The 14,358-nt window shown below is 39.0% G+C and overlaps 1 protein-coding gene across 1 annotated transcript; it reads left to right on the top strand.

The window, feature by feature from the left end:
* The first annotated feature begins 5,219 nt into the window (after window positions 1-5,219).
* ca12 (carbonic anhydrase XII) lies at window positions 5,220-13,967 on the top strand. The gene is made up of 9 exons (XM_080874861.1): window positions 5,220-5,351; window positions 5,645-5,665; window positions 7,915-8,094; window positions 9,110-9,252; window positions 11,607-11,702; window positions 11,788-11,851; window positions 12,036-12,193; window positions 12,357-12,483; window positions 13,137-13,967. Exons 1-9 carry the CDS (start codon window positions 5,288-5,290, stop codon window positions 13,787-13,789), a joined length of 1,506 nt encoding a protein of 501 aa, XP_080730987.1. The 5' UTR covers window positions 5,220-5,287; the 3' UTR covers window positions 13,790-13,967.
* The last annotated feature ends 391 nt before the right edge of the window (window positions 13,968-14,358 follow it).

Raw genomic sequence — 14,358 nt, 5'->3', positions numbered from 1 at the left:
GAGACAAAGCACGTACAAACTCCAAAACACTTGCAAAATCCAAAACACTTGCAAACTAAAAACCACATGCAAAGTCCAAAACACGTACAAACTCCAAAACACTTGCAAGATCCAAAACACTTGCAAAATCCAAAAAACACATGCAAACTCCAAAACACGTACAAACTCCAAAACACTTGCAAAATCCAAAACACTTGCAAACTAAAAACCACATGCAAACTCCAAAACACGTACACACTCCAAAACACTTGCAAAATCCAAAACACGTACAAACTAAAAAACACTTGCAAACTCCAAAACACGTACAAACTCCAAAACACTTGCAAAATCCAAAACACGTACAAACTCCAAAACACTTGCAAAATCCAAAACACGTACACACTCCAAAACACTTGCAAAATCCAAAACACTTGCAAACTAAAAAACACTTGCAAACTCCAAAACACGTACAAACTCCAAAACACTTGCAAAATCCAAAACACTTGCAAACTAAAAAACTCATGCGAACTCCAAAACACGTACAAACTAAAAAACACTTGCAAAATCCAAAACACGTACAAACTCCAAAACACTTGCAAAATCCAAAACACTTGCAAACTCAAAAACACATGCAAAGTCCAAAACACGTACAAACTCCAAAACACTTGCAAAATCCAAAACACGTACAAACTAAAAAACACTTGCAAACTCCAAAACACGTACAAACTCCAAAACACTTGCAAAATCCAAAACACTTGCAAACTAAAAAACACATGCAAACTCCAAAACACGTACAAACTCCAAAACACTTGCAAAATCCAAAACACGTACAAACTAAAAAACACTTGCAAACTCCAAAACACGTACAAACTCCAAAACACTTGCAAAATCCAAAACACTTGCAAACTCCAAAACACATGCAAAGTCAAAAACACATGCAAAGTCCAAAACACGTACAAACTCCAAAACACTTGCAAAATCCAAAACAAGTACAAACTAAAAAACACTTGCAAACTCCAAAACACGTACAAACTCCAAAACACTTGCAAACTCAAAAACACTTGCAAATTCCAAAACACAACGGAAGTGCTCCAGGACACTAGGGGCAGTGTTGAGCTTTTGTTACCTAGTAACTACACAAGCCAGGAAGTGCCAATGACCGGATTTGGGGTTTTAAGGCCGATTACGTCACAGCGACAAGAGAAGGCTTTCCCAATTCAAAGGCTGCTCGAAATGCGGCCCTCAAATGCGTCCTTAATTTCCCTGAATTTTAAGGATGGGTCGGTGTAGCCTTCATGGCCCAACATATCCCAGACTTCATAGTGCGGTGGTGGTATGGATAATTTTGCAAAGTCCAAAACACGTACAAACTCCAAAACACTTGCAAAATCCAAAACACTTGCAAACTAAAAACCACATGCAAACTCCAAAACACGTACACACTCCAAAACACTTGCAAAATCCAAAACACGTACAAACTAAAAAACACTTGCAAACTCCAAAACACGTACAAACTCCAAAACACTTGCAAAATCCAAAACACTTGCAAACTAAAAAACACATGCAAACTCCAAAACACGTACAAACTCCAAAACACTTGCAAAATCCAAAACACGTACAAACTAAAAAACACTTGCAAACTCCAAAACACGTACAAACTCCAAAACACTTGCAAAATCCAAAACACTTGCAAACTAAAAAACACATGCAAACTCCAAAACACGTACAAACTAAAAAACACTTGCAAAATCCAAAACATGTACAAACTAAAAAACACTTGCAAAATCCAAAACACGTACAAACTCCAAAACACTTGCAAAATCCAAAACACTTGCAAACTCCAAAACACATGCAAAGTCCAAAACACATACAAACTCCAAAACACTTGCAAAATCCAAAACACGTACAAACTAAAAAACACTTGCAAACTCCAAAACACGTACAAACTCCAAAACACTTGCAAAATCCAAAACACGTACAAACTCCAAAACACGTACAAACTCCAAAACACTTGCAAAATCCAAAACACTTGCAAACTCCAAAACACATGCAAAGTCAAAAACACATGCAAAGTCCAAAACACGTACAAACTCCAAAACACTTGCAAAATCCAAAACAAGTACAAACTAAAAAACACTTGCAAACTCCAAAACACGTACAAACTCCAAAACACTTGCAAACTCAAAAACACTTGCAAATTCCAAAACACAACGGAAGTGCTCCAGGACACTAGGGGCAGTGTTGAGCTTTTGTTACCTAGTAACTACACAAGCCAGGAAGTGCCAATGACCGGATTTGGGGTTTTAAGGCCGATTACGTCACAGCGACAAGAGAAGGCTTTCCCAATTCAAAGGCTGCTCGAAATGCGGCCCTCAAATGCGTCCTTAATTTCCCTGAATTTTAAGGATGGGTCGGTGAAAAAAACAAAACAAAAAAGCTTCCTCAATACTCAGCTCAACAAGTAGTCCATTCTGAGTGATTCACTCATTGAACAAATCATTCTTCAGCATCAGTAGACGCCCTTTCAGTGGTTTTTTGTCCTCAAGGCACATCACAACCTTCTGGATAAATGTGAATGTAAGCTCAAGTTTCTTTTGGTATTGTAGGTCTAGTGCATAGATGTACCCAAAGAGCAGGAGAAATGAGTCAGCCAGATTTGTGGGACCATTCACAAGTATTTCATCCTCAACGACAATGCAGATGCTTTCGGGACTGAAGAGAGCCGAATCAGTAGTGTCATCCGTGACAACTGTCAGCAGAGCCACAGGAGTGTCAGTGAGTTCTGGACCATCTGCTGACTGCAAAACAAAAATAATACAAGAATGAGTTCAGCCCCACAAGGACACAAATCATGCTATTGATTAGAGGTGTGAATCTTCATAAGTCGCACGTTTCTTTTAGGATTATAATGTCAACGATTTAATTTGATATTGCGATACATCATGATGCATTACAATAATCTTAATTTGGGTTTGGTTTCAAAACATATGTTTAAATAAATGTTTTCAATAATAAATATATGCCAAGATATTTGTTTTTGTTATTTACCAAACATTTCTCTGACCACAACATGGCACCTCCAAAAAAATAGAACACTTGAATTTTAAAAAGGGAGATAGATTATTATACAAAAAAAATCTGCAGATAAAAACTTTCAACTATTTTCATGTTTTCTGGTTTATGCGTAACAATCTTCTTGCAATCTTATTCAACAATAGTTGATATATGGGAGAAAACAAGTCAGATGAGGACTGTGTTGAACCTCCTTCCTGATATACACCCTGGTTCTCCTTGAGTTCTGAGTGATGTCATATGGTTGATGCTGAGGCCGGTACACTTACATCACAAGTCCTGAATAACGTGGAGACATCTTCACGCAGGTACACATACGGAAGAGGATTAGGGCCACTGGAAAAAAAAAAAAAGAATTCTGACTTTAGATTAAAGTCAGAATTCTTTTTTTTTTTTCCAGTGGCCCTAATCCTCTTCCGTATACACAGGAAGTGCACGAAGGACGAATATATTTCCAGTAAAAAATAAAAAAAGAATGTTTATCGAAATTAAATTTAAACAAAACAAAAACGCGTTAGACTTACCAAATTTAGGGCAGTTGATGAAAAAAAATAAGGTGGTGGTCGTGGTGGGTTGAAGTTGGGGACTCTTAATCCACACGGGCTGGCCAAATCTTCCCCGCATCAAGGTAAATTCAAGATGGCTGACTCAGCTTTCCTGAAGGAGCGACAAGACTCCACCCACCAGAACGTCACTAATATATGCTTCTTAAACTTTTTGAGCTTTCCAAAAAAATTAGCTAAAAAATATTGAGCCCTATTCAATTAAAGCTGCATAAAAGCCAACAGAGCTCAATACTTTATAGTTTGCTCAACTACAAAACGACATTTGAGTGTTATGAGCAGTGTTGGTCAAGTTACTTGAAAAAAGTAATCAGTAACTAATTACCAATTACTTCTCCCAAAAAGTAATCCCGTTACTTTACTGATTACTTATTTTCAAAAGTAATTAATTACTTAGTTACTTTTTAAAAACACGATTTACAACCTGAATAGGTGATAAAGCGATAGATCTTTCAGCCCAATTCTACTTTTTCTGCATAATCCATCATACAAAATGTAATCAAATGGAAAAGTCTCTTTTTAAAACTTGTTTTATTAGTTTTAATCTTTTAACTTTATGCATCAAGCAAAAATGTAATTATCTGCAACATTCTCTGACTGGAAGAAATTTGTTTAATATTTAAACCTATTTTCTGCACATTCCAGCACATAAAATAAAATATTTTTTTTTGTGTTTACACTCAGTCTTTCAAATCGATGCAAGTAAAACACAGCAGAAAATAAATAAAGTCAAAGACTCAGCGGTCCTGTTGCTCTATTTTCACCTGTAAAGCAGGAGTAGGGTAGGCGGAGGTTTACCCTGGTGCAGGTGTGCCGCAGTCAGTGGAAGAATCCGCGAGTTTCTCTGTGAGTTTCCCATTACGTCGTCGGTGCTTGTTTGGAAGTTTAGGGGTTTTTTCGCTGTAAAAAGAAGTTTTCTTCCCACGCACAGCGGACACTAATGTTTTTGTCACTTTTTACGGAATCAAACTCAAAGTAAGGTCAGTACTTCCACGCTTTAAACGCTGCACGCTCATACTCTCTCTGCACTCCATATATGATCCATTGTTGATCTGCACACAGCTGTTGTCACGAACGTTGCACTGGCTTATGTCACTGTCATGAGACATTCTCGCAAAAAAAATCACGGTTTTAGTAACGCAGTAACGCAGCGTTCCTACGGGAAAGTAACGGTAATCTAATTACCCTTTTTGCAATAGTAATCCCTTACTTTACTCGTTACCTGAAAAAAGTAATCAGATTACAGTAACGGGTTACATGTAACGCGTTACTGCCCATCTTTGGTTATGAGCTTATTAGTTATGAGCTAGAACAACTGTTAGGGATTACAGTCTAGTAGTTGTATTTTTTTTTTTAAACTGTTAGCAAATACAGATGTTAGGAGTGTGTTTGGAGTGTGTAGGTCTGTATCTTTTGTCTGCTGGTACATCGGACTCGGTAACCTAAATGACTGACTGTACTTATATGCGGTCGTTTCTGTCACAATCCGGACCGTGACCAAATGACTGTGGAGGCTGGTTATGTTGTTGCTCTGACGTCAGCGCAAGCTACAGAGAAGCTGACGGCATGAGTATAAAAAGCCGGCCGGTTTGAAGGCTGGGGCTTCGGTGCTTCAAGCTCTTGCTCCGCACCGGGTTGACAGCAGACTGCGAGGGAGGTCTGAGGCGATCAAGATGCACTTTCTGACTCGCACTGTCATCGTTTCCCTTCAGCTGACTTTATTCAGCGCAGTGCATGGTAAGCGCTCCTACAGTAAAGAAATAAATACATAGAAATCTTACCATGCATTGCTAAGATTTTCTGTGTGTGTGGGTAGAAAATGATGCTTTAAAGCAGGTGTCTCAATCCAGCTGCATGCTTAGTGACGGAGATCAAGAAGTTTTTCTTTTTTACTTTTTCTTTTGTGTTTCTTTTGTGTGTAGTTTGATTCGTGATCGTTTTTAATTCATCAAAAGTTGGCTTTGAAATTTTACCATTTGTATGTACCGTAAACTCTTGTTCTACAAGTGCTTTCTTTCTGTCTTGTTTAGGTGCCAAATGGACATATGATGGTAAGTGTGACAATATTTCACACACAATTTGTAATATATATATGGTAAATAAAATATAAAAAGTTTATATGATATAATAAAGTTGTTGTTGATGGGGGGTTTTGTTTTTTTTGGCTTTGCCTATCCAGTAAGAACTGACATAAAGCATTTTCTTTTTGGCTCTTCATCAGTGTTTTAAGTCACAGTGTCAAACAGGAAGACAAAAGCGATGACAGTGTGGTAAACACCATGCACAGTCACCACTTTTGTCTGTGATGAACAAAGTCGGACTCTACAATTATAACATTTCATAAGTGGCTGGCTGCCTTTGTCTGGTGCCTTAAGCTTCATGGAGAGGGACTTCTTGAATCATGTCTATCTCTTACATAAACTACTCTTACTAAAACCTCTCGTCGTTATTTTACAGCAAAAAAAATGTCTGAATGCTAAAGCAAAATCTTTGCAGGTGAAGCAATGGAAATGTATATAATCTGTCTTGACATTTTTTTTGTTTTTGTTTTCTGGAAAAATCTTAAGCAATCTTTGGGGAAAAAAATCATTGATCAAGTCCTCTATTACCTTTAAAAGTTACCCAAACGGTGGAGGGATTCTTTACCTCTGGTTCCTTTGGGCTGAATAAGAAAATACCCACTTCTCTGGTCAGTAATTTGTAGTCATGATTAATATAGTTTGATTAGAATGTATCTGTTCTTAATTAGGATAATGACTGACCTTATATGTCAGTACGGTGCACTGTGACAGTGCTTCTTGGTGCTTCATCCTGAAATATGCACAATATATAAATATACAAAAATAGATAACATAGAATAACATAGATTAAATACTAAATTCCACATTATAGTAGTCAGCAGTCTGTCTACTGGTAGCACTTTCTGTTGGTGGTGGTGCTACAGCTGAGTCATATAAATTATCTCCACCTCAACACTCCACCCTCTGGCAAAGGACATACAATGAGTCTTTGCACGAGAATAAAATAAATGAGATTAACAATGTCTGTTGTATTCCTCTCGCCCTGCTCTGCTACCAGTGTGATGTTTAGAGGATTGCTTAGAAAAGTTTGTTAAAATCTTCTATTTTAAGATTTCTTTTACGTAGAAATTACCCACAGTCATCTATGTTCTACCAAGTACTGCCTAGGGACCACCAAGGGCCACTAAACATCCTATATTAAAGGGCACCCAGCATCAAAGTAAAACACAAATGTTATGAATAGTGAGTAACAGAAAAAGTAAAATAAGAACAATTTTCTTCTTAGTTAGAGACGGTTTGCCTAGATTGAACTTGGAGCTTTTCATCAAACAAGTATTCAGTGATTTTGCTACTTTGGTTGACGACTTCTGGCATGTCTTATACAGTCAATCCACATTTGTCTGAGAGGGAGGTTGGGGGCAATCTTTTATATTTAACCATGGTCAGCTGGCATATGGTGAATGGTGAATCTTTTGATGAATGCTAAACAGATAATGAATTAGCAGCAATTGTGCTGCCAAGATGAGAGCATACGCACAGCTTCTTCCATTTTGTCACAAATGTGACATTTCAAATTTGATGAAGTCCAAACTATTAGCCTGACTTGTTGTTTGAAAAGCTCAGTGCATAGACGCTTACACTTAAAACATCACGCAATGAAAATGCACATTCAACAGCTTCCTGTTTTTCTTCTCAGTCCATTTTTAAAAAATAATTGTTTCCCAATTTCTGTATTATTTTAAAGCACACTGTGCCTCGTGGCCTTGGAGGAAACATTTTTGAGAGTTAACCCCCTGACAAAAAAAACTGAGGTCGCTTTGTAAACCATATGACTCAATTGTAAATGTGGCCATTTTCGGTGTCTTGCACTTTATAGAAACCTCTCATTTGGAGAGAGACGGCATTCTCACTGCGTGGCGCTGCCTGCAAGCAGCAGGCTGGTTCTCTTTTCTCACTGCTTCAAAAAAAGCGCATGAGCAGAGTCGTAGGCTTCCTCCCACCATCTTGTTTATAGATAATAATAAGTCATTTGGACCAAAGATAAAACATTTATTACACACTAAAACAAACTCTAGCCCTCTTTGGAGCCACCCACTGTTTAGCCTCACACTGTGAGATGTTTGCCTGATAACATTAAACAGTTTAGTTTCTGAAAAATGTCCATGCTAATGTTTTCTGGTGAATCCACACTTTTAAAATTGAAATCTAGGTATTCAGATTCAGATAGGTAAATTCAGATTCAAAAATTGCATAATGTAATAATGTTAATGTTGTTGCAGGACCCCAAGGACAGGACCACTGGTCCCAGCATTATCCGTATTGTGGTGGAGCGCTACAGTCACCAATAGACTTGAAGTCAGATCTGCTAAGGTTCGATCCCACTTTACGTCCAATTGAGGTTCAGAACTACAACCTGTCTCCAAATGAGCAGCTCACTCTTGGAAACAATGGACACTCTGGTGAGTATACATCAACAGTGTTATCCAAAGAATATGTAAGACGTGCAATACGATGTAAGATGTAATGTGTACTTACACTCATCACAAGTAAGACAGTGTGTATCAAACTAAGCAAATATTTAAGTATGCCATGCTTTGTTTGGCCTGAAATCTAAAAGTTTTTCAAATCAAAGTGATGTGCTTGTCTATGCATTCATTAAAATGTCCACACATAAATGTGGAGACCTATTTTCTGGGCCAAACTTAGGAAAATGATAGGCAGATCTTTTTTCTTCATTTGCCACAACAATTTTCTATAATCAACCTCTTATTATCTTAACTGCCTGGGAAAATATGACCAAAGACTACTCATCTGATCCGCCTCTGCTTGGACTGACGCATCTTAATGAAGGAAACCAGCTTAAATTTAATGTGCAATATTTATTTAGAACATAGCGAAGTGAAGTGAAACTATGCAATAAACTGTGCGCTGCAAAACTAGTTAGATACGCTTCTGTCATGTTCCCTCAAACATCATGTACAAACTGCTCCATTAGGAATTTTTGTGACAATCATGTATAGCTGAGGATGCATGTCATGCCTTCCGAATGTTGGCAAGGATGCATTGCTGTTATATCTGCATAACAAAACTGCTTTCTGCACACAGAATGCAAATAACACAGAAATGCTTATGTGTGCATACCTGGTGAGCCTCAACACCACAAACTGAGCGGCATCATCAGTGTGACGTGTATTCCAAATGGGCTGACAAAGCGTTTTCATGTGCAAGCATTCGTCATGCACTGACGATCATGCGAAATGCACTTTGCGTCACCCGGCTATAAATGGTCTTAAAAGCAGCTACACCACTATGACAGAACAAGACAGTGGGGATAGGGAAGGGTGGGGGGTTGGGGATTTGGCATGCTGACTTCCTCAGTTTAGATAAAGCTCATGTTTTGTGATGCCCCAGTGTTTACTGGTGCAGTCATGACTCTTTATGTTGATGTGTGCTTTCATTTGCTTTGATTCACAGTGCAGCTTTCATTGTCCCCCACGATGTCCATCTCCAGCCTACGTAACCGATACACTGCGGCTCAACTCCATTTCCACTGGGGCTCCCCCAGTCGGCCTGCAGGTTCTGAGCATACGGTGAACAGTAAGCAGTATGCTGCAGAGGTAAACAATGCAAACTGCACTTTTCAGAGATGGTAGTGCACTACAGTGCTACACTTAAGTACAAATTCAAGGTAGTTGTCCTAAAGTATTTCAATATCTTTGCAACTTTCTACATGTACATGTCAGATATTCGTTCTGGTTGGTTCATCAACTCATTCATTTCCTGTTAGGATGAATGGTGTTAGGCGATAAGCTGTACCATCTTAATATCAACTGCAAGTGATATGACTAAGATGCAGCTTTCTCATCAGTCATGACCAAGCAGTAGCCTATCTCACTTTCTCCTTGACTCTACCAACTTTTAGCTACTGATTCACTTCTGCCTTTTCTTTGCTACTGGTCTTCCTGCCAGCTCAACACTCTCAGTTGAGAGGTAGCTTCTCGCCTCACCTCACCTCACCTCACCTCACCTCATCCCTCTGGCATGTATGAATAAACAGTATGTTTTTCTTTGTAGGTGACTACCTTTAGTCCTAGAATGATTCCAGCACAGAGACTCACTGACTCTGACTTTCCATAGTCAATGTGGGGATTATTGTAGAGTCTACCTTAGAATATAAAGCGCCTTGAGGTGACTGTTGTTGTGATTTGGCGCTGTAGAAATAAAATTGAATTGAACTGAATTGAATGAGAAAAGCAACCTTCAATTAATATGGATGAGGAGGACTAACAAAGTAAACTGAAGTAAACAGAACTGAAACAGAAGTTATAATATTTAAATGAGAGAGTGGAGTGAGGTTATTAAACATCACACAATATTTCTTCTGTCAGGATTTAAAGATATGATTATCTGTGTCTGCTTATTTAAATAAGTTTTACCCTTATCTGTACTTAGAAGTGACAACTCTGGCTTCAAGCAAAGCATTAATACTTTGTGACTGAAACGTGTGACATTTGACTGGCAGGGGAATCGAAGCCACTGACACCCTTCAAAGATGATGTTGCTAAATATGAAATATGAAAAGCATTCGCATGTCACTGTTGTGGTTTGTTGAGACTGCTGCAAATATGTAGCTCACACCCATCTGTCGAATGTGTTGCTTCTACGTGCTGCCTATTTCGATGTGCAATCAAGTGTAAATTGAAATTATATGCATAAAAACTTTAACTCTAAACCCTCACTGCTAATATTACAGAGAACATAGAGGATTCTTTTACCAAAATAAATCATTGGTTTACAATCATCAAATCAGCATATTTGGCATTTAGTTGCATATTCTAAAAGTCAGAAAAAAGACATCGGTCGGTATCAGAATGTTCATTGCTAGATGGTATGTAGTCTCTTACTCAAAAGGGTTTTAGGGGATTGTATGTACCAGGCTATTATATACTGTGGTTTTAAACCACTTCGCTAAATGAGCGGCTGTCTGTGCTATTTAACGTGTGAAGCCCTGTAAACAGGTTTCACACAATAGTTTCATTTATTTACTTTGGCACTTCAGGTAAAGAAGACGATTTGAAAGTCAAGTTTAAAGTAAAGTAGGTGAAAATGGGATACTGTTGTATATAATTTGGAATTATTTGGATTACAGTGGGCAGACTGAAACGACTGCAACCTGTGTTCATTTTATGTGACCACGCTCCAGCTGCTGTGCAGCCACATTTAAGGTGCTGTGGTTTGACCTGATTTTCTGTGTGGACATCTCGAAAACATGCGTCTTTTCAAGTCTCTCCAGACTCCAGAACCACAGTTCCTTGATGACATGTTGTTTTGGAGGCATGGCATGATGGGAAATTGAACATTTTCCTGAAATGGTGAAAAGGTCTTCCTTAATTCTCAAGACAGAGCAAAGTCTGTAAATAAAACTATTTGGTCAGAAGGGCTAAGAAGCCTTTGGGTTGTACAGAATATAGAATAACGTTCTGAAAGCTGGTGTAAAATATTTTCTTTTGGTATTTTCTTCCACAGAAGATTGCATTCAATGCTTTCTGAATACCTCCACTTATGTTCAATCCAACTAACATCTACTCTCTGCATTGAACAGCTATTATAAGTGTACACTAATAACAGTTGTCATTTAAATAAAAAGGAGATAACATGGAGAGCAGAGACGTTATAATGACATGATATACCAACCTCCATGCTCGCCCGAAACTAAGTAATAGTCTGAACACAGGGTAGTAGTCTTAAGGTACTTTAAGGTTTATCACAGGGCTGTTGCAGTGATGCAGTGGTGTACATAACAATCTGGCAGTGTATGTGTCACTTTTTCCATGACCCCACCAAATCGCTGCTATTAGTACTATGTCACAGATGGCGTGAGTTATAAAAATGAGAGTGATTTACATAAAATACCTTCTTGTTTTGTGTTTTTCTCCACAGGATCTTGACATATTGTTCTTTTTGTTCACAGTTGCATGTAGTGCATTACAATTCAGATAAGTATCCCAATATTTCCACCGCCGTGGACAAATCTGATGGCCTGGCTGTGCTGGGTGTGCTGGTTGAGGTGAGACCTTGTGGATAATGTTCTGTAATTTTGTTTTCTTCTGTAAAGTAGACCTAACTATTTCATTATTTGTGTTTCTATAAAGGTTGGGATGTTCAATCCAGCTTTTGACCACATTCTGAAGTTCATAGATCGTATTATATACAGAGGTAAGACCTGAGTACTAGTTTTTTCTAAGTACTAATGTGGAGTAAACATAAGCCTATGCAAAACATAAGCTGTGTTTGTGATTCTTTATCTAAGTTTGAGGTGTGAATCATTCATATGACAGTCATGGATTTTACATTAATGTCACCCAACAGCTGATTTCTGTTTTGTCATTCCGACTGTCAGATCAGAAAGTGAAGGTGCCTGCTTTCAACATCAGAGCTTTGCTGCCTACGCGTTTGGATGAGTATTATCGCTACGACGGCTCACTGACGACTCCTCCGTGCTATCCGAGTGTCCTGTGGACGGTGTTCAGGAATCCTATAACAGTTTCTCGCCAACAGGTGCTTCAGCAGCTGAAGTGACTTTTAACCAGGTTTAATATTAGAATAAGAAAGCAGTTGCAAAAAATTTTTTAAGATGTGTCAGTGTGGCGTCTTTTAAACTTTATTGGTGTGGAAAAGCCTTTGTGCTAAACTTGCTTTTGTCTTGCTGTGCTTTATTTAGTTTCTGACCCTAGCAGCAACGCTCTACTCCTCGAATGCCCAGGACTCAGCCTCTATGTCGCTGAGTAACAACTACAGGAAAACGCAACCTGTTGACAATCGGCTCGTCTTGGCATCTTTCAAAGAACGTAAGTATGGTCTACAAACATGGCTTGCTTTATTACCTGAGCATGGGTGAAAAGGTCACATAAGCGACATGGCTGCTGTGCTGCTTTAAAAAAAGGCTGAAAGACACATTTGAATGAATTGAGGGCTTTTATTCTGCTGCAGAGATTACAGCTGTCATGCTGGCTTTGGCTTGTATGGTGTAACCTGCTTGTGGCTTAGATTTGATGCTGATCATTTTTAAATTTGATTGAGCTTGATGAGCTTGTCTGGAAGTACGCCATCTTTTAAGACATGTTGATTTAACCACTCCTCTGACATGCTGAAAACATCTGCAGCCCTTAAATTTGTCCCTAAAGCCTGACTTTTATGTGGTTGCCTGGTGTACCGCAATGTATGGTATTTAGGTCCATATTGTGTGGTATGAATGTGCATGGTTTCCTCAAAGCTTTCCACGCAGAGCTATGCTTTCCTAATGAGACGTGCTGTGACATGGCAGTGTGAAATCCCATGCTATGAGCTTCTCAGAAGCGCTAGCTAGCAGACAGCAGCTTGAGCTTTTACTGTATCGCTATGAGCAGCGCTGTTGCATGGTGGGCTTGAAGATCCATCATCGTCCAAATGAGCATCCAGCTTGCGGGGATGTTTAACAACATTGGCTCTGTGTCTGATGCAGGCAGAAGACTGCATGGTACTCTTACAGTTACATCTCCGTTAACAAGAAAGCAAATCATACAGCAGCTACTGGTTGGCGACTTAGGAGACCTGGCTGATGAAGACCTGTACAAGCTCCTACCAAGTGGCTCAGAGAAACACCATGCTGGCAAGAAGAAAGACCTCAAAACCCAGCAGAATGAGAGACTGGCCAAATCCAAACAACAAACGCTGAATCCATCCCTTGGGAAGAAAAGCCAGGCCAACCGCCATGTGGGAAAACTCAGGCTAGCAGAAAACACACTGAGCTACGTCTCACTGGAGCAGAGAGTTTCCCACCAGCTCAAACAGTCCCATGCTGAGAATCAGATGGTTCAGGCTCTTAGAGATGCAGTTTTCCCTGAGCTTAACCTAAAAAGCTACCTAGAGTGCAGATCAGACTTAGCTCTCCCTACCATCAGGTATATTCTCCAGGGACGGCCAACAGACGAGGCTACTGAGTTAAATCATTCCCTGACTAAAGCCATGATGAATCAAAGAAAGACTTCCACAGCATTGGAGAAAGACGTGCCAATGACACAATATAATGGTCATTCCACTGCTACAGTTTCCAGGAAACCACAAAGCCAGGGTTATCCACATCCTTGGCTTTTGCCTATGGAGTGGGAAGACTAGAGAGATGCCTGGCATTGTTGAAACTCAGTGTGACTTTCTGTAGCAGACATCAGTTGTGTGTCCCACACTGACAGCCAAATTTCCAAGCCACGCCCTGCATTCTTTTAACCAGTTTATGCTTTATGTACGTGATATTACAATTTTACTTTCCTGTGTGTGCACATATTTGTAGTTTTCAGAAACGTTAACAGTTTTTCTTTGTCACAGATTTTGTTTGTTTGTTTTTTGCACAAAATCAATCGGATGCAAAACCAGTGCCCAGCAGTGACTGTCCTCAGTATAATGATAGGACTATCTCAGTGTGTATATTTTTGCTCTGAAAAAAAAAATATATATATATATATATTTTTAATTTGTTAGTACTTTTGGTATCTTTGCCCACATTTGCCTGGCTAAGCAATGCTTTTCAATAAACTATAAAAAATGACAAGTTTCCTGTGTGAAAATCTTTACGTGTCAACTTGTACGAGTGGGAGATGCCAAGGACCATTTAAAGTGTTTTACTGGATGCCAAGCTCAGTCCTATAGTATGGTAATTCTGGAGCCATGCTAGTAATTATTGTCATACA

The sequence above is a fragment of the Rhamphochromis sp. 'chilingali' genome (assembly GCF_963969265.1).
Source record: "Rhamphochromis sp. 'chilingali' genome assembly, chromosome: 2".
Taxonomy (NCBI): Eukaryota; Metazoa; Chordata; class Actinopteri; order Cichliformes; family Cichlidae; genus Rhamphochromis; species Rhamphochromis sp. 'chilingali'.
This window is presented reverse-complemented; position numbering and strand designations above follow the sequence as displayed.

Coding starts and splice junctions, on each gene's coding strand:
- ca12 (XM_080874861.1), top strand. CDS start 5,288: ATGCACTTTCTGACTCGCACTGTCATCGTTTCCCTTCAGCTGACTTTA. Junction 8,095..9,109: donor TGGAAACAATGGACACTCTG/GTGAGTATACAT, acceptor TTTGATTCACAG/TGCAGCTTTCATTGTCCCCC. Junction 12,484..13,136: donor CTTGGCATCTTTCAAAGAAC/GTAAGTATGGTC, acceptor TGTCTGATGCAG/GCAGAAGACTGCATGGTACT.